The 21,638-nt window shown below is 34.6% G+C and overlaps 1 protein-coding gene across 3 annotated transcripts in view; it reads right to left on the reverse strand.

Annotated features, from left to right (window-relative positions):
* LOC125680558 (glycerol kinase-like) overlaps window positions 1–21,638 on the reverse strand; it is a 52,188-nt gene that overhangs the window by 28,301 nt on the left and 2,249 nt on the right. For all 3 annotated transcript variants that reach the window (XM_048920244.2, XM_048920245.2, XM_048920246.2), the window contains exons 2-6: window positions 20,123–20,196; window positions 19,656–19,762; window positions 13,818–13,895; window positions 9,582–9,661; window positions 1,649–1,786 (exon numbers count right to left, since the gene is read on the reverse strand). In XM_048920244.2, the coding sequence (XP_048776201.1) occupies window positions 1,649–1,786; window positions 9,582–9,661; window positions 13,818–13,895; window positions 19,656–19,762; window positions 20,123–20,196 (477 nt within the window). The remainder of the gene's footprint in view (window positions 1–1,648; window positions 1,787–9,581; window positions 9,662–13,817; window positions 13,896–19,655; window positions 19,763–20,122; window positions 20,197–21,638) is intronic.

The following is a 21,638-nucleotide window of genomic DNA, read 5'->3' on the forward strand; positions in this document are numbered from 1 at the left end:
AAACACAAATGCCCCCAATAATGGCCAATTCCAAAGATGCCCAAGGTCACAAGGGCAAATATCTTGGTACCAGTAGAAATATCTTGTCAAAAGAAATGCTCATGTATAATATGAAAGCTCTAATATTTACCATTTAGAAGTTATGACCAATGTAAAAAAAATAAAAGTAAGTTAAATGTCAAGGTCAAAAGGTTTAATACCAACGGAAAGGTCTTGTCACAAGGAACACTCATGTGAAATATCAAAGCTCTATCACTTATTGTTCAAAAGTTATTAGCAAGGTTAAAGTTTTCAAAAAGTAGGTCATACTCCAACGTCAAGGTCAAAGCAATCGGTTATGAAGTTCAAAGTAATTAAAAGGGATGGGCTGATTGTAAACAGAATTGAAAAGAAAAAAAAAATGTGTTCAAAAATGGTCATAGTACCACTGTTAGGGACATCCCTTTTATTACTTTGAACTTCATAACCGATTGCTTACATGTAAAACCCATTTATCAGTTTCCGTGATTCTATGTTTTTTGCACATCTACCCTAGACATGATCAGCACGGGAATGTCTGATGTTGATTCAATTTCCTGGGCTGCTTATTCTTTGTTTTTGTTTGGAGTTGGTCCATTTTGTTAGCTTATTCAAACTTGTTGTTTACATTATCTTTCTCTCAAACTTTGTTAATTTCTTACTTCGTTTACATAGCTTATTTTCATTTATTTATTTATTTTTTTGTATTTGTTACTTATTATTATCTTTTATAAATTATGCATGGTTAAAATAGAATATCTCTGAGTACGAGTTAGCTTTACTATTTGTCAACGTAATTGGGTTAACTCGTTCCACTTGAGATTAATTAAGTTTATTGTTTTTCTTTTCGGACATTTTGGATCAGCTCTTTGGACGAATAAGGCATGTCCTAATTCGCTCCACTTTTAACATTGATTGGCAAGCCTAAAGACCAAAAACATGTAGTCTGCGTTGTAAATACGTTTGTAGATTAGTGTAGTTGTAGTGCTAGATGTATTTATATGTAGTTTTTGTTATTATTCTCTGTTGATATTGACCACATTATGTAATTCTTTTCGTTTGTCCTGAAGAAGGGACGGGGCGTCCCGAAAATTTGACAATCTCGTTGTTCGTGTCGTTGGTCATTTTAGTGCTTTGTATAATTTTTTGTATTTGGCCTTGTATCCATGTTGTGGATCCGACACTCTGAGGTATCGGGTGTTGTTGGAACTTTAGTGCTTTTATATAAATATATACATGTATATATATATATATATATATATATATATATATATATGTGTGTGTGTGTGTGTGTGTGTGTGTGTGTGTGTGTGTGTGTGTGTGTGTGTGTGTGACCTATGCATCATCCATTATGACCTTGAACATGTCAAGTGTTGCATCAGCAGATGTGATGTGTGACTCCATACAGACAGACAGGTGAACAGGTGCCCTTATGTTGACATGCACCAATTGTGACATAAAATCATATTTGACCTTCACCCCAGCAACCTGAGTGTATTAAACAACTCAAACCCTGAACCCATGAGTGCACCAAAGATTGCAGTCAGTGACTTATGAATTATTTGTTTTCCACTGTGCAAAAGAATTCATGTCTCCCTCTGATGTACATGTAAAATATCAATAAATTTACCCATAACAGCCAGGAGTCCACTGTTCCAAATAAGCACCTGTCATCTGCTATAGCCTTTCGTACCGCCTCCACATTGTCCATCAGCCATCGCAACTTCACAGCGCTGAAGTAGGTCGTTATTGGAAGACCACAATATGCCTATTCATGAAAGACCACAATATGCCTATTCATGGAAGACATCAATATGCCTATTCATGGAAGACATCAATATGCCTACTTTGATATAGAAATCCACAATATAAATCCTTTAATATAGAAGATCACACTATGCCTACATTAATATAGGTCACAATATGTCTACTTTAATATAGATTACTTGACTGAAAATTGTAAAACCATCTGTACTTTCACTATCACAGCCATTTTGATCGGTGCCACTAACTACCCAAATTAACATCATTATTATAAATCATCAAACACCTGTGTTGATGTAGTTTAGATAAAAATAGACCTAATAAGACATTTGTATGTTTATAAAGACTTGTTATTAGGATCATTATGTACTATAATGAATCAATATTGATAAAAATTAGTACTTGAGTCTCTAAATCAATATGGGTCCTTTCATCCCTTTTGGGTAATTAGTTGTATCGGTCAAAATGAGTGTGATCGTGAAAGTATAGACAGTTTTACAATTTTCAGTCAACTGGAGTTATAATGGACTTCATTTTATGAATTGGGGTAAGAAATTCATTTTAGAAATGATATCATTTCTAAAATGTTGCAATGCTCAAACATTCTCTTTAGTCGTATAGTGCCAGGGCCCAGCTAAAAGTTGACCAAAACAGAATAGGTATTTTTCCGAATTCATTTCTGTATATCTTGGGAGGTATACGCAATTTCGGGATAAACTTGGATAGTAATGTAGTTTGATTTATGTGTGATTATATCAGAATACAGAGTAGAATTTTATACCATTTGGTTTATTGTTTTTACATCAGTAACTTGGGTACCCTATATTTAGAGTTCTATACCTTTACTCTTTAATAGTAAATTCGACGATTTAATTGCCTGTGGACAAATGATGGATCCACAGTGTACATAGTCTTTTCTTTTCAGATGACTTGCTTGGGTTAGGAATTTTTTTTTTAAAACCCCAACTTTTTTATACATTTCCCCTTCACAATAGTGTAATTAACAGCAAGGCACCAACCTATTTATTCATAAAATCTACCTGCACAATTTTGATGATCTTAGAATCTCATCAAAACCAGAACAGTCAGTGTGACGTCAAAATTATTGATTTTTTGGTCGTGAAGATGAAAGAGTTCCACATTATGGCAGCCACTATTGATGGTGCGAATTTAAATTTTTAATGTTTTTAAATTAGTACTGAAGCTTATCTAGGCCGTGTATCAACAGAATACTGTAAATGTATTACATTTGGTTGTGTATTCTATTTAGCGCCTTTGGCGGAACGCAGCTTCCGCTAAATCAAGTACATCGCTAAATGCCATCCGTAAATCTAGATGTTTAAAGTAATTCAGGAATGCGCTAAATCAAATCTACGCTAACTTGTTGAAAAAATAATTTCCGCCAAATATCGTACACGCCAAATATAATACGTTTACAGTAGTATGACAAATTTTTATCATATAATTAAATCCTATCATTTATTCTGTAAATTTTTTTGGGTTGCCTTCCCCTTTAATTAAGATACAAGACCACAATTTGTCTACTTTAATATTGAAGACCAACATACACCTACTTTAATATAGATGCACGACTACAATATGCCTACCCATAGAATATTACAGTATGCCTACCCATAGAATATTACAATATGCCTACCTATAGAAGATTACAATATGCCTAATCACGGAAGACTACAATATGCCAACCCATAGAAGATTACAATATGCTTTCTCCTAGAAGATTACAATATGCCTTCTCCTAGAAGATTACAATATGCTTACTCGTGGAATACAATAATATATGCCTAAATCAATATGCCTATTCATGGAAGACCACAATATGCCTACTAGTTCTTTCATAAGGTCACAATATGCCTACTAGTTCTTTCATTAGGTCACAATATGCCTACTAGTTCTTTCATTAGGTCACAATATGCCTACTTTGATATAGAAGACAACACTATGCCAACTTTAGTATAGAAGACCATTATGCCTACTTATACTTTAATACAGAAGACCACAAAATGCCTATTTTATCATAGAAGACCACATATTATGCCTATTTTGATATAGAAGACCGTTATGCCTACTAATATTTTAATACAGAAAACCACAAAATGCCTATTTATATGCCTACTTATAGAAAAACTACGATACACTTATAGAGGCATGGAGTGTAGAATAAACCCAAATACTATGTTAAATACAGTTAAAACATGAATCTAATTGCTTACCATTCAAGTTCGTATTTGTTATTTACATTTGTGAAATTTGTCAGATAACTGATAATAATCCAATAGATTTAAATTGAAAATTTATATTCTGTATTAAATTGGAAATGATAGCAAATTACAACTAGCTTTGCAAGATATTTTGAAGGTATTAATACAAAAATAAAATTTTTACAGAATACTGAAATGAGGTCAACACATAAGGTACACAAATCATAACAGCATTTCTAGTCCCTCATGAAGCCCACAATTTTAATAGTACAAAGAGGAAGCCCATGGGCCACATCACTAACCTGAGCAGCAGTTCCTAGCAATAAACAAGCTTGAGCAAAACTATCATTATATATGTACAAGCAGCTTGGTTCAGAAAAAACTTTTCAAAGGTAACAACTAATTTTACAAATTCATCAATTATCATATGCCCTTGTAGACATATGTGGCGTTTCATATTAACAAATTTCATCTAAGGACGTTTTGTGCCAAGTTTGGTTCCCTATACATGTAAAACTTCGATCCTCTATTGAGGCTCCTTCCTAACCCCAGGGGTCATGATTTCTACAAACTTGAATCATCACTTTGTCAGGAAGCTTTCATGTAAATTTCAGCTCTTCTGGCCCAGTGGTTCTTGAGAAAAAGATTTTTAAATGACCCACTCTATTGTTGATTGAAATTGGCCCAGTGGTCCTGGAATTTTTTTTTTTTATATATCAGCATTTAAAACTTTGATCCCCTTATGTAGCCCCACCCTAACGTCGGAGGCCATGATCAGAACAAATTCAATTCAATAAGTTTATTACAAATGGGCTCAGTAAAATACATCAGGCTCAGCCTGTTTTTATTTTTTTTACTTGCATGAGGGACAAAATAGCATCAAATAATGCTCAAACTGTTGTTTGCCTTGAAGTTGGCGAAAATAAGAATTAACGTTATAAGTTTAAACTACAGAGCTAACAGGCATCTTACCATTTGTCAGTTTGGAAACATTTCGCTTTTAAAATTATGATTTTGAATCTTTGTAATTAGTTGGGTTTTTTTCAATGTTATTATTGGTTTCTTCTGTAAATTGTATCATATTGAATGTAATGAATTGTGGCATAAGATTTGCAATATGTATCGTATTGTGAAGGGGGCGTATAGTTTCACCCTAACCCCTAGGGGTCTTGAATTTAACAAATTAGAATCTCCACTATGTAAGGAAGCTTTCATGTAAATTTCAACTTTTCTGGCCCAATGGTTCTTGAGAAGATGCTTTTTAAATGGCCCCACCCTAATTTCGCATTTTTGTGATTTTCTCCCCAAATGGCTCTTCATTTGGACAAACTTGAATCCCATTCACCCAAGGATGATTTGATTGATATTGGCTCAGTGGTTCTGGAGAAGATCTTCCTATATATCAGCATGTAAAACTTTGATCCCCTTATATGACCCAAACCTACCCCCAGGGGCCATGATATGAGCAAAGTCAAATCTACTTTATATCAGGAAGCTTTCAGGTAAATCTCCACTCTTCTGGCCCTTTGTTTCTTGAGAAGAAGATTTTTAAAGATTTTCTTCATATATTCATATGTATAACTTTGATCCCCTATTGTGTTTCCAACATACTCCCGGGGGCCATGATTTTTACAAACTTGAATCCCCACTATGTCAGGAAGCTTTCAAGTAAATTTCAGCTTTTCAGGCCCAGTGGTTCTTGACAAGACAATTTTTAAATGACCCCATCCTATTTTTGCATTTTTGTGATTATCAACCAAGGATGCTTTGTGCTAAGTTTGATTGAATATGGCCAAGTGGTTCTGGAGAAGATGAAAATGTAAAAAGCAAAGTTTACACCAACGACGCCGGCAGACAACGCACAAATTTTGATCAGAAGAGCTTACTTGAGCCTACAGCTCAGGTGAGCTTAAATTTTCACGCTTCATATCTAAATTATGTCATTTTAAACATGTTTAATTATTACAGAATACAATTGCATGTATTTCTAAACACTGAGAACTCGTTATCCTTTCTGGACCTGAATGTAAAAATGTACGGGATTACCTAAGACAGTCCCATTACAGTATTCTTGCACAAAATAACCTAATCTTGAAACAAAGCATACTTTAATATGAGTTTAATGGGCTAGTAGAGCCCTTGTCATATATAGTCCTTTAGAAAATTTAAAATTTGTAAATGTAACAAGAGGCCCATGGGCCACATCGCTCACCTGAGTCACCTTGGCTCATATTTAAAGATTTTTCCTATATATTTGCATGTAATACTTTGATCCCTATTGTGGCCCAAACCTACTCCCAGGGGCCATGATTTTTACAAAATTGAGTCTGTTTTATGTCAGGAAGTTTTCCTGTAAATATATACTTTTCTGGTCCAGTGATTTTCAGAAGATTTTTAATGATTTTTCCTATATATTTGTTTGTACAATTTTGATCCCCTACTATGGCCCCATCTTGCCCCCCTGACATGCTTTTTAAAAACTTGAATCTGCACTATGTCAGGAAGCTTTCATGCAAATGTAAACTTCTTTGGCCTGATTGATGGTTCTTAAGGAGAAAATTTTTGAAGATTTTTTTTTAATTTATTAGTTATGTAATACTTTGATCCCTATTGTGGCCCCATCCAACCCCCAGGGGTCATGAGTTTAACAAACTTGAATCTGCACTATGTCAGGAAGCTTTCATGTAAACTTACACTTTCCTGGCCCAGTAGTTTTTGAGAAGAAGATTTTTAAAGATTTTCCCTATATATTTGTATGTAAAATTTTGATCCCCTATTGTGGCCCCATCCAACCTCGGGAGGGGGGGGGGGGGGGCATGATTTGTAGAAACTTGAATCTGCACTATGACAGGAAGCTTTCATGTAAATCTCAGTTTTTCTGGTTCAGTGTTTCTTGAGAATATTTTTCCACATATATTTGTATGTAAAACTTCAATCCAGTATTGTGGCCCCATCCAAACCCAGGGGACCATGATTTGAACAAACTTGAATCTGCACTATGCTAGGAAGCTTTTATGTAAATTTCCACTTTCCTGACCCAGTAGTTTTTAAGAAGAAGATTTTTAAAGATTTCCCCAATATATTTGTATGTAAAACTTTGATCCCTTATTGTGGCCCCATCCTACCTCTAGGGGCCATGATTTGTAGAAACTTGAATCTGCACTATGACAGGAAGCTTTCATGTAAATCCTCAGTTTTTCTGGCTCAGTGGTTGTTGAGAAAAAGATTTTTAAAGATTTTTCCTATATATTTGTATGTAAAACTTTGCTCCCCTATTGTGGCCCCATCCAACCCCCAGGGGCCATGATTTTAACAAACTTGAATCTGCACTATGTCAGGAAGCTTTCATGTAAATTTCAGCTCTTCTGGCTAAGTGGTTCTTAAAAAGATTTTTAAATGACCCCATCCTATTTTTGTATTTATCTCCCCTTTGAAGGGGGCATGGCCCTTCATTTGAACAAACTTGAAAGCCCTTCACCAAAGGATACTTTTGGCCAGGTTTGGTTGAAATTGGCCCAGTGGTTCTGGAGAAGTTGAAAATGTAAAATGTTTACAGACAGACGGACAACAGGCGATCAGAAAAGCTCACTTGAGCTTTCAGCTCCGGTGAGCTAGAAAGCCCACTGTACTTAATACAATGTGACATATAATTGAAACTGCTTCATACTGATCCAAAAATAATTCTGTTTGAATCAGTCCATTTCTATAACAACATTCAAGTTCATGCCATGGATTGATATTGATCATATCGTAACAAGTAGAAACAAGAGACCCACAGGCCAATCGGATCACGCGCTCGTCCTTTTCCGTAACCGGTAAGAAGACTCGGACGTGGATCGGTGCAAGAATTGCATCAAATCGATGCATTTCTTCGCCGGAAGCGCGCCCATGGATGAGGTGAGGTTAAAAGGCCAGAACCGAATCCCTGAATAACGTGTTACATGTATTTATATTTTCACCACAAATTCAGTTTTGGTATCATTAACGTCTTATTCACTCTAATACATAAACATGCAAGTGGAAATTGATAGTGGTACAATACCTTAGATGTGTATAATATCTTAGATGCATTTGAAAGTTCACGTTTCATAGTGTAACGTACGACTGTGACGTCATAGTTACATTTATGTATACGTAGCAACCAACTCTGATGGCGTCGATCCACATACGAGGTTCATTTGCGGTTACGGAAATAGCCGAATAGTTACGATTGGCCCACAGGCCTTATCAATCACCTGAGTACTAGTGAAAAAGTATCACTACTCCCAAGGGCTATGAAATCTAGAAAAAAATTCCTGTTTTGAATATCTAGCTAAATTCTAATGTTCAGCAACAATATAAAACAAGATGTGTTCTTAAAACTTCAATGCTCTCAAAAGTGCATACACTGATGAAAGGCTTTACGTAATATAATATATGAATTAACATTAAAAGATATGACTAATTAGACCCATCCTAGATTCAAAACCCTGGGTTGTGAAATTCACCATTTTTTGTACATCTTTTTCTACTATTCCTAAGTATGCATTTAGATTTTATACAGTATCAACAAACTTGAATAAGTCCTTCAAATTATTACTATAATTTTGAAACCACCCTGAAACCAAACTCTTATCCCCTAGGATCATGGCATTTACAATTCTTGTAAAGGACTACCTACTCCTTCTAAATATCCATTTAGTTTCAATTTAGTGTCAATAGCACTTAAGATGTTTTACACATGAACACTTTATACTAAGTTTGGTCCCACCCTGGGGTCAGAACCCCTACCCCGGGAATCATGGAAATTACAATTTTGGCAGAGGCCTTCCTGCTCTACATCACAATGCATTAATTTTAGTTTTTCTTAAATATGTGCAGTTCTAGAGAAGAAGATTTTTGAAAAATGGTCAATTTTGGGAAGGTTTTGCCTTGCTCCTATGGCCCCAGGGGTGCAGGAGTTCTGAAATTTACAATGCATGTCCGATGCTTCATAACAAATTTGAAAAGAATTGGAATGTTAGTTATTTTAAAAGAAGAAGTTAAACATTTCTATTGTTCACACATTCAATAACTGACCATTTTGGCCCCACCCTGGAACCAAAACCCCTATCCCTGGGATCATCAAATTTACAATTTTGGTAAAGGACTACTTGCTCTTTCTAAATATCCATTTACTTTCAATTTAGTATCAATAGCACTAAAGAAGATGTTATTTAAATGGTTTGCAAATAAATACTATATATTAAGTTTGGCCCCACCCTGATGTCAGAACCCCTAACCCGGGGATCATGAAATTTACAATTTTGGTAGAAGCCTTACTGCTCTATATCGCTATGCATTGAGTGTTTTTTGCACATGTGCGGTTGTAGAGAAGATTTTTAAAAATTTGTCAATTTTGGGCAGTTTTTGCCCCGTCCCCAAAGCCCCAGGGGTGCAGGAGTCCTGGAATTTACAATTTATGTCTCCCTTGTCCTAAAGATGCTTCATACCAAATTTGAAAAGAGTTGGAATGGCAGTTATCAATAAGAAGTTAAAAATGTTAAATTTTTAATGCACGACGAATGATGGACGACGATGGACGACACCTAAGTTTACCCTTAAATAGTCCTTGTCCTTCTGCGGAGTTTTTGCGATGAGTTTATCAACAGTTGAGGATGTTCTTGTGTCCAGCCAAACTGAAACAAGAAATCTTATTAAATAAAAACATATATGCCCCTGGTGTAGCAATATTGAAAAGGGTCAAATTTAGATGTAGAATGGTTAAAATGATAGAGAAAATTGGGGGTACCAGTGTATAAAGTTTGATGTCTACCATGTAAAGGGTTCACAAGATACTGAGCAGACAATATTCTCTAATGTCCAGAGTAGTTTGACCCTTAATCTTGTAACTCAAAATCAACAGGGATTATCTACTCCTCACCATGTATAAGTGTACCAAATTTAATGTCTGTCAAGCAAAGGGTTCGATATTGAGTGGACAATATCTTCCATTGTCCAGAGTAGATTAACCTTTCACATTTGAACTTGTGACCTCAACATCTAATGGATTTATCTACTCTTCAGGATAAACCAGTAGAACAATTTTGATGTTTGACAAGCAAAAGGTTCTTAAGATATTGAGCAGACAACACTTGATCTATCAACCGATTCCTTACTTAGCAGTAATCAAGTCTTTCTGTTCTTAAGGACATATGTGATATTTCTCAATAATATATAATTTTCGTGACATTTCACGAACAATTTACTTGCATTCTATCACGTTTCTACAAAAAGCCTTGGAGTATATTATCATGTATGTTTTTGAATTAGTATATTTTGATAGTTCCTGGTTGTTGCAATACAAGAGGTCCACAGGCCTTATCGGTCACCTGAGTACTAGTGAAAAGGTATCACTACTCCCATGGGCTATAAAATCTAGAAACAATTTCCTGTTCTGAATATCTAATCTAAATTCTAATGTTCAGCAACAATATAAAACAAGATGTGTTCTTAAAACTTCAATGCCCTCAAAAGTGCATACACTGATGAAAGACTTTACATAACATAATAGGTGTAATAATATTAAAACATTAAAGGACACATCGCATGTTTTTAAACTTTTTATTTTTTTCAGCAAAATTAATTCATTTTATGCCTAAAACTACTTTACATGTGTTTTAAATGAAACACTTTGCGTAGTTTTCGAGTTTGAAAGCGATGAAATTCAAATCTTGCGATATGCATATTTTCTTCGATATTTTACGCGCCATTATCTGTGACGTCATATGCGACCTCGAGCGAGAAGATCAAACTTCCACCAGAGTTCGTTTGCTCACAAACCAAACTCTTCCACTTAGGCATTATGGGATAGCGATTTCGTAGGCCACGTATACTGTGACGTCACTGTAGAATGACGAAAAAACATAACGTCAAACGTAAACAACTTTCAAAACAAGAACGTAAACATCAAATTCATTACTTTACACAATAATTTGAACAGAGTATCCCTACTTTTTAATGATCTTTTGATCATTTTATGTTTAAAATAAAATCCATACCTTTATATTAATGCTTTTAATATTAATATCTTCAGACTTTTAACTGCGAACTACTTCTTTAGTGTAATTTGTCTGCGTGATAATCGCGGACTCACAATATACAAATCTGTATATTGTGGTGCGTCACATAGGAGAGGTCTATTCGTAGGCACTGTGACGTAATGAGGCCTCGACGGGGAGTTTGCGAGAAGATTTGAAAACAGTTGATAGTCATTTCATAAACAGATTAGATTTAATTGACAAACAAACAATTATCACATTAACAGTTTGTAAATAACACTGCATTAGGGTGTTTTGTGCCGTTTAAGGGTGTACTTGCTGTCAGTAGAGAAGATTTGGACTGTGTTTTTTTCAATTTTCGAAGGAAGGTATGAGGGACAAGACGTGAATATTTTTTGTCAGCACAACGACTTTGCCATAAAAACCCCCAGTAGAATTTGTCCCTGTACGTTTTCAAACAAGCACTTGGACAAATACGTAGATAAACTGCGAGAAAATGGTTCTATCGAAGCTACGCACTGTTACATATAGGCCTACGGCATATGCTTTCCGTTCTGCTCTCGAATTCAATACACACTCGCACCATCTGACCTTCACCTTGTAACAACATAAAGGCAGAACTTTGCTAGCAGTGTCTACCAACTGGTAGTTTTAAAAAAGAAATTTAAAGATAAAAGATAATTGAACTTTCAATTATAAATAATAAAATATAATATTTCCCGACTTTGAATTGAATTATAATGCTTACATTTTTTTTAAGGAACGCGTATTACATGTGTTTACAACAACAGCACGCCGCGCTCCCACTTCCTAATTAACAACGTGTTGATAACCAAAAATAATGATTAGGCCTAATAAAATTGCTTTAATAAAATAATTTAAAAGTATTGTGATTTTCACAATAAGTTTGATTATTATTATTATTATTTCTTTTTCGAAATGCACCCGTGACAGTAGGCCTAGTTGTCAATGATACACAATCGTATCATAATTTAGGCCTATCTAACTTCTCCAAAAATAAATTTAATAATAGTTGCACTGTTTATTTTAGAAAAGCAACACCGCTAATTACAGTTGTTTACAGAAATGGCATTACCAAATTGTGTTTAGACAGTGATCCGATGTAAACATTATTTACTCGCAAATTTATGCAGATTTCATACTCGCTTTTCTCGCTACATTTGGGTCGCTATTTGTATGCACTGGTGGCTAAAAGATATAAGACTCGGGAAATTTGTCAACATCGAAATAAATGTTATCCATGGTAAATAAATTAGGCCCCTAAAACCCGAGTTTTTAAAAATATCTAACACTACTTTTACAACAAGTTGATGGACGAAGGTCGCATATGACGTCACTGTACCACGTGACTACCTATCTAATTAACTAGGCTTTTTGAAATCGGGGCTTAGATTTAAGTCCGTATTGTGGCTAATTATCGCAATACTTCAGCAAACGAACTATTACAATTAATTTCTATAAGCATAAGGAAGACAAAATGCATATAATTCTGTATACTTTGAAAACACGAGATGTGTCCTTTAAAAGATATGACTAATTTGGACCCATCCTACAATCAAAACCCTGGGTTGTAAAATTCACCATTTTTAGAACATCCTTTTCTGCTATTCCCAAGTATGCATTTAGATTTTATACAGTATCAGCAAACTTACACATAAATACTATATACTATGTTTGGCCCCACTATGGGGTCAGAACTCCTACCCCGGGGATCATCAAAATTACAATTTTGGGATTGGAAGAGTACTGATCAAGAAGAAATTAAAAATGTTCCATTGTTCACACATTTAACAACTGGCCATTTTGGCCCCATCCTGATACCAAAACCCCTACCCCTAGGATAGGATGCTCAAATTTACAAATTTGGTAAAGGACTACCTGTTCTTTCTAGATATCCATTTAGTTTCAATTTAGTATCAATAGCACTAAAGAAGATGTTATTTAAGTGTTTTACACATAAACACTATATACCAAGTTTGGTCCCATCCTGGGGTCAGAACCCCTACCCCAGGGGGTCATGAAATTTACAATTTTGGTAGAAGCTTCCTTGCTCACCAGTACTAGATAGTCACTTTCTCTGCTAGATGCCCAGGAGTAAAAAAGATTTTTAAAGAAATACATAAATTTTACAGTTTTTACCCCAAAATTAAGGCCCCTTAGGGTGGGAGGTCATGATATTTACAATTATTGGTCTCCTACACCTACAGATGCTACATACCAAATTTGGTCAAGATTGGCCCAGTAGTTTCTGGGAGAAGTTGTTAATGTACGACGCATGACAATGGACACAGACCAATAGCAATAGGTCACCTTAGTGTTTTTAAAGGAAGTCAGCCATTATGACGATGTAGATTACTACCATAAGTAACCTAAAAAATGTAAACTCCACTCTTATGTATTACAGCAAGTTGTATAAATGGACATTATTGTTGGATAGGAGAGAAAAATCTTTAGAACAACTGGGTAATTCAAACCCAGAATGCCCTTGCATTATAAATAGGTGATCTAACCACTCAGCTACCCTGGACGATACATACACAAATTATGGCAATATTACTATGATATCAAATTTGCACCTATTTCGTAAATCATACAAGAACTATTCGTATTGGAGAGATGAAAAAAATTATTTTAGAGAAAATGTCAGAAATGTCACATATCTTAACAAAATATTAAGTACAACTAGTTTTTTCTTGTATATTTTCACTAGGTGCATCTGTTTTCACAATCACTATTTTGGATTTTTGTGAATACTTTTGTCATAGTGCTGTACCTATTGCATTGTAGAGTGGTTCTCCAGTTTTCTTGTCCCACACAACAGTGGTCTCTCTTTGATTGGTAATGCCGATGCCTAAAATTCAATATCAAGTATAAAACAAGTGATAAACTAGTCAATCTTATAGTGTAAAGGAATATAACATGTTACCAAGAGATATGCATATGAATGCGTTCTAAAGGGGCATGGACACGATTTGAGCTGGAAATTTTTTCCATTTTTATTGTTTACAATGCTTAACTAAAGTATTTCTTATGGTCAACCAAAATTTGAATATCTGTTTGTAAGAATTTGTTTATTCTTATTTTTATTTATGGTGTTCGGTGTTTGTCACGTAATTCCATCCTCCTGTGATGTCATCACATTTTGCAAAATCAATGATTTATAGGGGTGGGACGATACATCGGTGCACCGCGATATTTTTTCTGACGATCTACGTATCGATACACCCACTGAAATAACGATACTTCCATTTAATCCAAAAATATCCGAACAGAAGAATTCAGTTATTTTACACTCGAAAGTGAAAGTAAAAGTACGATATGATTGTCAAAAATGGCGGCGAAGCAGGACTTCGTCAAATTAGTAATACCAACTGGCGCTAAATCTGCGGTTTGGGATTCATTCGGGCTACCCGTTTATGAGAAAAATGGGGTTCGAACCACAGATAAATCAAAGGTAATCTGTAAAGTTTGTGATATTCAACTGAAATACAATGTGAATACGACGAACATGATGAAGCATCTTAGCAGACATCACCCGTCTGCTATGTTGTCTCCAACATGCGGCGGAACAAAGTCAACCAACATAAAAAAAGAGAATGACACTGATTTGCCACGAGCATCATCATCGGGACAATTACTTTTGACAGACCTGAAGAAACACACAAAATATTCCTCGGATTCGACCCGGGCTAAGGCATTAAACAGAAAAGTTGGGGTGTTTATTGCCAAGGATTTGAGGCCCCTGTCAATTGTCGACAATAAGCATTTCCGAGAGTTTGTCACGGAATTAGACCCAAGGTATTCTTTACCTACCAGAAAGCACTTTTCTGATAAAATAATTCCTCAGCTGTATTGTGAATTTGTTTTTCACTTATTAAATTTGAAAGTTTGAAACTCTTTTTACAGTCTTTTACTAACATGAAAAGTATCGCGATATATATCGTATCGTGTCTATGGTATCGTGATACGTATCGGATCGGCTTTATGCTGTATCGTCCCACCCCTAATGATTTATTTAGATTTATATGCATGACAGGAACATAAATTTTGTTGGAGTTTTTTCTGGTAGCTATTGTAAAAAATCTTGTTAAAATTAAACTATTTCAAAAGTCTAAGTTATTGATGAATAATCAATGATAAGTTTCAAAATATTGAATCCAAGGGCAATAACTCTGTTTTTATTGATTTCTTTATCAAGTCTATTATGCGATAGACTTCCTGTAAATGCACACAGACCGAACAGTGAACACAATTTGGTGAACGGTGAGCGCACAGTGAATGCAAAGTGAACAGTGAGCGCATGGTGAACGCAAAATGGTCTATTCATTTGTTATATTTTTTATTTTTCCCTTGAATTGTACTTACTTTATAATCGGGTAGAGAATATATATATGAATACATCTGTTTGTTCATGTTTGTGCAAGTACTGGATGTATATTTCTCATGAAAATGATCATAAATTTCACGTAGCAATCATGCACCAACATAAAAAAATTCCTTATGTACATTGTTTACAGTATTACATATACATGTATACATGAAAAACAAAAACATGTATTCTATAATATTTAGAATTCTTAACGTTTACATAAATCGTGAATATTGGTGTGTCATCTTGGTATACTGCATGTAATCATATATTGACTTAAGATACATAGTATTTAATTTCTTAATATAAGAGTACAAACAATGCATGTGAAATAAAGATAGTCGAGTAATTAGCGCTAAGAATTTACAGGTGTACATGCATGGAATCAAAAATTTACGAGAGCAGTCGTTTGGATTACACGCAATTAAAAAACATCCCCGAAAGGAGTCGAGATAAATGCATTAATCAAATAACACGGTACCTCGTGTCGACACTTGAATGCTTCTAAATAGCTAGTATAAAAAGTTTATTCCCACGTAGATTTTGGTTAATTCACTTTACTCCAAATACATGTATAGTATATCAACCTGAGGAAATAATCCCAGAATTAATGTACGTACGTACAAAATAAATAGTGTGACCATGAATTTACATTTAGATTGTGTAATATTTGTATATTTTTGATGTGGATAAAACTGTTTATTGTACTGAACTATATGTATATCATATGTGGGGCAGAAATGTATGAGAAATATTTCATCTTTTTAATTATATTAGAGACAAACGATTCAAAACTTTCAAATATGAGGAAAGGAGTAAATACATTTATTGACAATGTCTCTCATAAATATAGACGTAAAATAATTAAAAATACATGTCAAATAAATTTGACATTTGGGCACGAATATGCATTGAAATGTACAGTGTAGCATTGTTTTTTAAGGGGGGGGGGGGGGGGGGGGGCTTAAGAAAAATAATAAACTTACATAGAATTCTTGTCAAGTGAGGCAAAATAAAATATAATAAATTGTGCTTTTGCCCAAACTTGAAAATATTAAAATGATAATTCGGGTGGGGGCAAGGTATCCATAAACAAACTGCGTCATTTTCATACACGTACCAGCGCTCGTTGCTCATTCTTCGCTACATGTACATGTATAAGGGTTAAATGCATAACTGCAGGCTCTTGCATTTTCCTTTCATTCAGAGCTTTCCCATTTTTCAACCAAAGAATACTTGTGTTTTGTAATGATAATAACAATGATTTATTCTATTCTATGATATTGATAAGTGATCTGCAGTTTTCCTTGAATTTTCGCAGTTGATAATCCTCATATTTGTACTTTATAAATCAAATTTCTGATATAATAAGAAAGTTTACTTTCACTATTACGCACACGTTCCTTTTTCATTTTTGCCGTGCTATGAAAATCGATCCTTTGACTTTGGGGTTCCGAATGACAGTGAACAGTAAACGCACAGTGAATGCATTGTGAATGATGAACGCACGGTGAGCGCAAAACTGTAAACGGAGAGCGCACGGTGAATGCATGGTAAGCGAACGGAAAAATGGTAAAGTAGAACGTTTATGGGACTGTAACACTGTTTATGGAAAATTGCAATTTTCTGATGGTGCAATATGATTCTGTTTATGTACGTCTCGCATCATAAAAAGTGTGATGACCAATGTATTTTATTTGATAATTTGTTAGTTTTAATTCTAGTGAATGGAAATAAATGCAATTTTTAAACTTGTATCAGATAAAACTGCGAGTATGGAATTACGTATCTTATTAACTGCTGTCCGGATGTAAGAAATCAATTTCGGTAAGAATTAAAATTAACTCTACTTGTTTAGATTATTAATTCTCTCTCTGTCACGTTATGTATCACAATTTAATAAGAACACTTCAAACGACGTAATTTATTGATTTGTATAAATTTCATGTATTGTATTGTTTGAATCGTCATGCTGTCACGTCATTAAATGTATATAAATACATAAATATTGATCAGATTCGACGCATACTCGATTCCTTATTTCGAACGGCAGTTACACAGTTTTTGAGTAACATGTGAGATACAACACTCACAATTCTTTGTTATGTAAACTAGGCTCGTGTCATGTTTTTGTTTACATATAGATCAATATAGATCGCTTTATAGAAAATAGCTTGTTTAAAACAAAATGTTATGTGCTAAACACTAGAAACTATTTAATTGTGTTCAGAATTAACTTGTAAATATGCCGGTTTCGAGATACGTTCGAGTTATTTCCCTTTGAAGAACTCTTGTACATAGTTGTTTATATACGGGAGTGGGACGAATATTCATCACTGCATAAGTGAATGTACTCGGTAAGTTTCTCATACGCTGTTTCATCACCCAATTCAACAGATACACAAAGTAAGTAAGTGATAAGTATTCAGGGAGTAATTAAATACATAGAATTTTTATTATATCAGGTAATTTTGTTGGTCATAGGTATCATATCCAGGATATTACTTTCAATTATGACATTGTTTATATGTTTCTGCTTTAGTAAAACATTTCTTTCAATAGTATTTTGTATTTCCAACATTTACATATTTAAAGGAAAGCCATTTTTAATGCATTTTATTGTCTTCCTCACTGACTGTAGGTTTACTCTGTCCCACTTAGGCATTCAAAGTTCTACCAAATGTACCTCCTACAGAGGAGAGCTCTTATCTCTAAACTGGCAAATTGAAAATCTGCTTTAAATGATTCTTGACTAGCACAAGCCTTGTTTACATTCACTAAGAATTGTGAGCTATGTATCTCCCATGTACTGACAACTGACATTCAAAGCTTTGCTGACCATTAGAAACATGTACCTTAGTTAAGCATTCTAAATATTAAGAAGAGGCTCATGGGCCACATTGCGCACCTGAGTCACCTTAATTTAAAGATTTTCCCTATATATTAGCATGTAAAACTTTTTGACCCTTAATGTGGCCACAACTTAACCCCGGGGACCATGATTTTTACAAACTTGAGTCTGCATTATATCAGAAAGCTTTCATGTAAATGTAAACATCTCTTGCTCAGTGATTCTTGAGAAGAAGATTTTTAAAGATTTTTCCTATACAATGTATATTTGTATATATAAATTTTACCCCATATTGTGGCCTCATCCAACCCCCGAAGGCCAGGATTTTAACAATTTAGAATCTGCACTATATCAGGAAGCTTTCATATAAATCTCAGCTTTTCTGGCTCAGTGGTTCTTGAGAAGAAGATTTTAAAAGATTTTTCCTATATATTTGTATGTAAAACTTTGATCCCCTATTGTAGCCCCATCCAACCCCCGGGGGCCATGATTTTAACAATTTAGAATCTGCACTACCTAATAAAGCTTATCTATAAATTTCATCTTTTCTGGCCCAGTGGTTCTTGAGAAGAAGATTTTTTAATGACCCTACCCTATTTTTACTTTTTCTTGATTATCTCCTCTTGGAAGATGGCCTGGCCCTTTATTTTAACAATTTAGAATTCCCTTTACCTAAGGATGTTTTGTGCCAACTTTGGTTGAAATTGGCCCAGTGGTTTTTGAGAAGAAGTCAAAAATGTTAAAGGTTTACAGACGGACACCGGAATATGGGTGATCAGAATAGCTCACTTGAGCTTTTAGTTCAGGTGAGCTAAAAAAACTGTAAAATCATCCAAATTTAGATCTTTTTTGATTTAGAATCCTTCCACCACAAAATGTAGTTCTTTCCAAACCCTTTCAAAATTGGAATTAAAATACAACTTTTCCACTAGATAGGTTTAAGTAGTAAATATATGATTATTTTATTTGGACCAACAGAGTAAATATTGAACCAAAAACTGAGGCCCCGTGTCACAGCAGGTGTGGTAAAATAAAGATGACTAGATCCCTCCCTGCAAAATGGCCATAAGCGCCAAGCATATGCCTAAATTTTGCAGCCTTCCATCGGCAATGATCACGTCTCCAAATGAGGGAAAAATTCTCTCGAGGGCGTTAAACAATATACAATCAATCAATGACAATAACTCCTGACCTCACATGATTTGGACATATTTGTATTGAAGGTCCCTTACGGTACAATTTTACCATGAATGAAGAAAATTTGTTGACAAAATAATTTTTTCATGCCACTGTCCTGCCTACCCTTTGAAGTGTTTTTTTTTCCATCACTCAATTAAATATTCTATCACTTGCAGTTCTATCTCATTGGATTAGATGTGTAAGGAACTAACATTTTATATCAGACACATGGAGGTTGAGTGCTTGTAGGTTTTCCACTGCTTTCTCAATGCACAGGAGGACAGATTGTAGAATTTCTTTAGGGTCTTCCTCCACCCACCTACAAAAACAACAGTCTGTTACTGAAAGCTGAAATGTTGTAGTGACAAATTCTTGATAGATTTTTTGTGGAAGCTAATTGGGTATATTTGACCTGAGCTAACACATTGCAATTACCATAATAAACAAGGTATTTTTTCATCAACTTCAGTTGTATTTTATTTGTTCTTGCTTTGATCTTTTCACATAAAGTACCATAGACAATATGCAAAAAGAGGATTTCATATTTGAATTTTTCCTCTACAAACTAAGACCCATGGATGTTAGTTTTCATTGACTGATTTAGCAGATTTCACATTTCATAAGCACAACATGCAAGGCAACGTGTCACAGCTTCTGACATAAAATCTGTAGTTTTTACCCTTCTCTCGGTAGCAGTTGTTTGATTTCAGTTTGGTGATAGGTGATAAGCTCTCCAGTTTTGCTGCAAAATATCTGTAAAGTTGACATTAAAAAGACAGTATACATCAAATATTTCAAATGAAAGAAGATACAGATTTCTAAATATGTCACATTAAACTTAGTTTATATAAGTCTCATAACTCTATAATTCCAATGTTATTTATTACAATTGTTTTGATTGGACAAAAATAAAGCTGAACAAGAGTTTATACATCAATAAATCCGAAAACGTGATGTATTCATAACAAAGTTTATTCAGTTTGTGAGTAAAATATCTGGAGTTTACACATTGATAAATTCCTCAAAAAGAATGTTTAATCCTATAGTAACAACAGAGCTGATTAATCGGAAAATTGAAAGTCTTCCTCTGCCTATAATCCAAGTATCATCTATAGATCTTATGAAAATATTCCAAAAGGGCATGCCATAGAAAGTGGTGACAGACGGAGGGATTTCTACCGGACAATCACAATGGCAGGGTCCTAACAATAAATGATTGAAACGTAAACTGAAAGAGGCTCACACACTACATCACCTGCTTTAGTAGATGTAGATTCCATATAAAACCACAGACTTCCAAAATAGCCACTAGCCAAAAGACCCCAGACCAGTAAAATAGCCACTAGCCAAAAGACCCCAGACCAGTAAAATTGGGGTTGGGCTCATAATAATATTACATTTATATACAAGACTGTCAGGCCTGCGCTTTACATCAATATCAATGACTTTCAGTTAAAATTATATATATTGAAATGTAGTGATGGTTGTTATCAGAATCAATAGTTTAAAAAAGAAAGCATTTCTACCACACTTGAAATAATTTCGACTGAAACCTGTTAGTGGTTTAATTGAACTCTCTCTTCAAAGTTCTCACTGAGAAAAACTAATAGTATTTGTTTGATTTGGGCCAGTGAATTTCTCTTTGGTCAAGTGAACAGTCCAGATACAAAGGTCCCAGTGGTCAGGGCTCAAACAAGTTAAGACTGAAACCTCAATTCAAAAGTATGGACCTGTCCCAGCATTATGGTGTGAACAAATTTGAATTATTCCTAATTTTTGGACAAATTGGGTCCTCATAACCCCTGAGAAGTTTCCAATTTTTTTTCCAAAACTTTAAACTTGTGGGCCCACTTCAGCCTTGGAGGTTATATTGTGAAACAAGTTTAAGATCTACTTGATTCTTCATTAAATAAAAAAACTTTCTAAAGTTGTTAGTTTTGCCTTTTCTGGTTCAATAACTCTTGCGAAGACTTTTAAAATGCCTAAGTCTAATCTCATCATTTCTTACTTTCTCTCCTTGAAAGAGGGATAGCTCTTTATTGAAACAAGCCTGGATTCCCTTTAACTGATTTGATGACCAAGATTCTCACACACACACAGAGAGAGAGAGAGAGAGAGAGAGATGCATGTCTAAAGAGACATTACTAAGTTTGCATGATGGACCAATACTACAATCCTCCCTGTTTTATTTTTCA

This window comes from Ostrea edulis, chromosome 2, assembly GCF_947568905.1.
Source record: "Ostrea edulis chromosome 2, xbOstEdul1.1, whole genome shotgun sequence".
In the NCBI taxonomy this organism is placed as follows: Eukaryota; Metazoa; Mollusca; class Bivalvia; order Ostreida; family Ostreidae; genus Ostrea; species Ostrea edulis.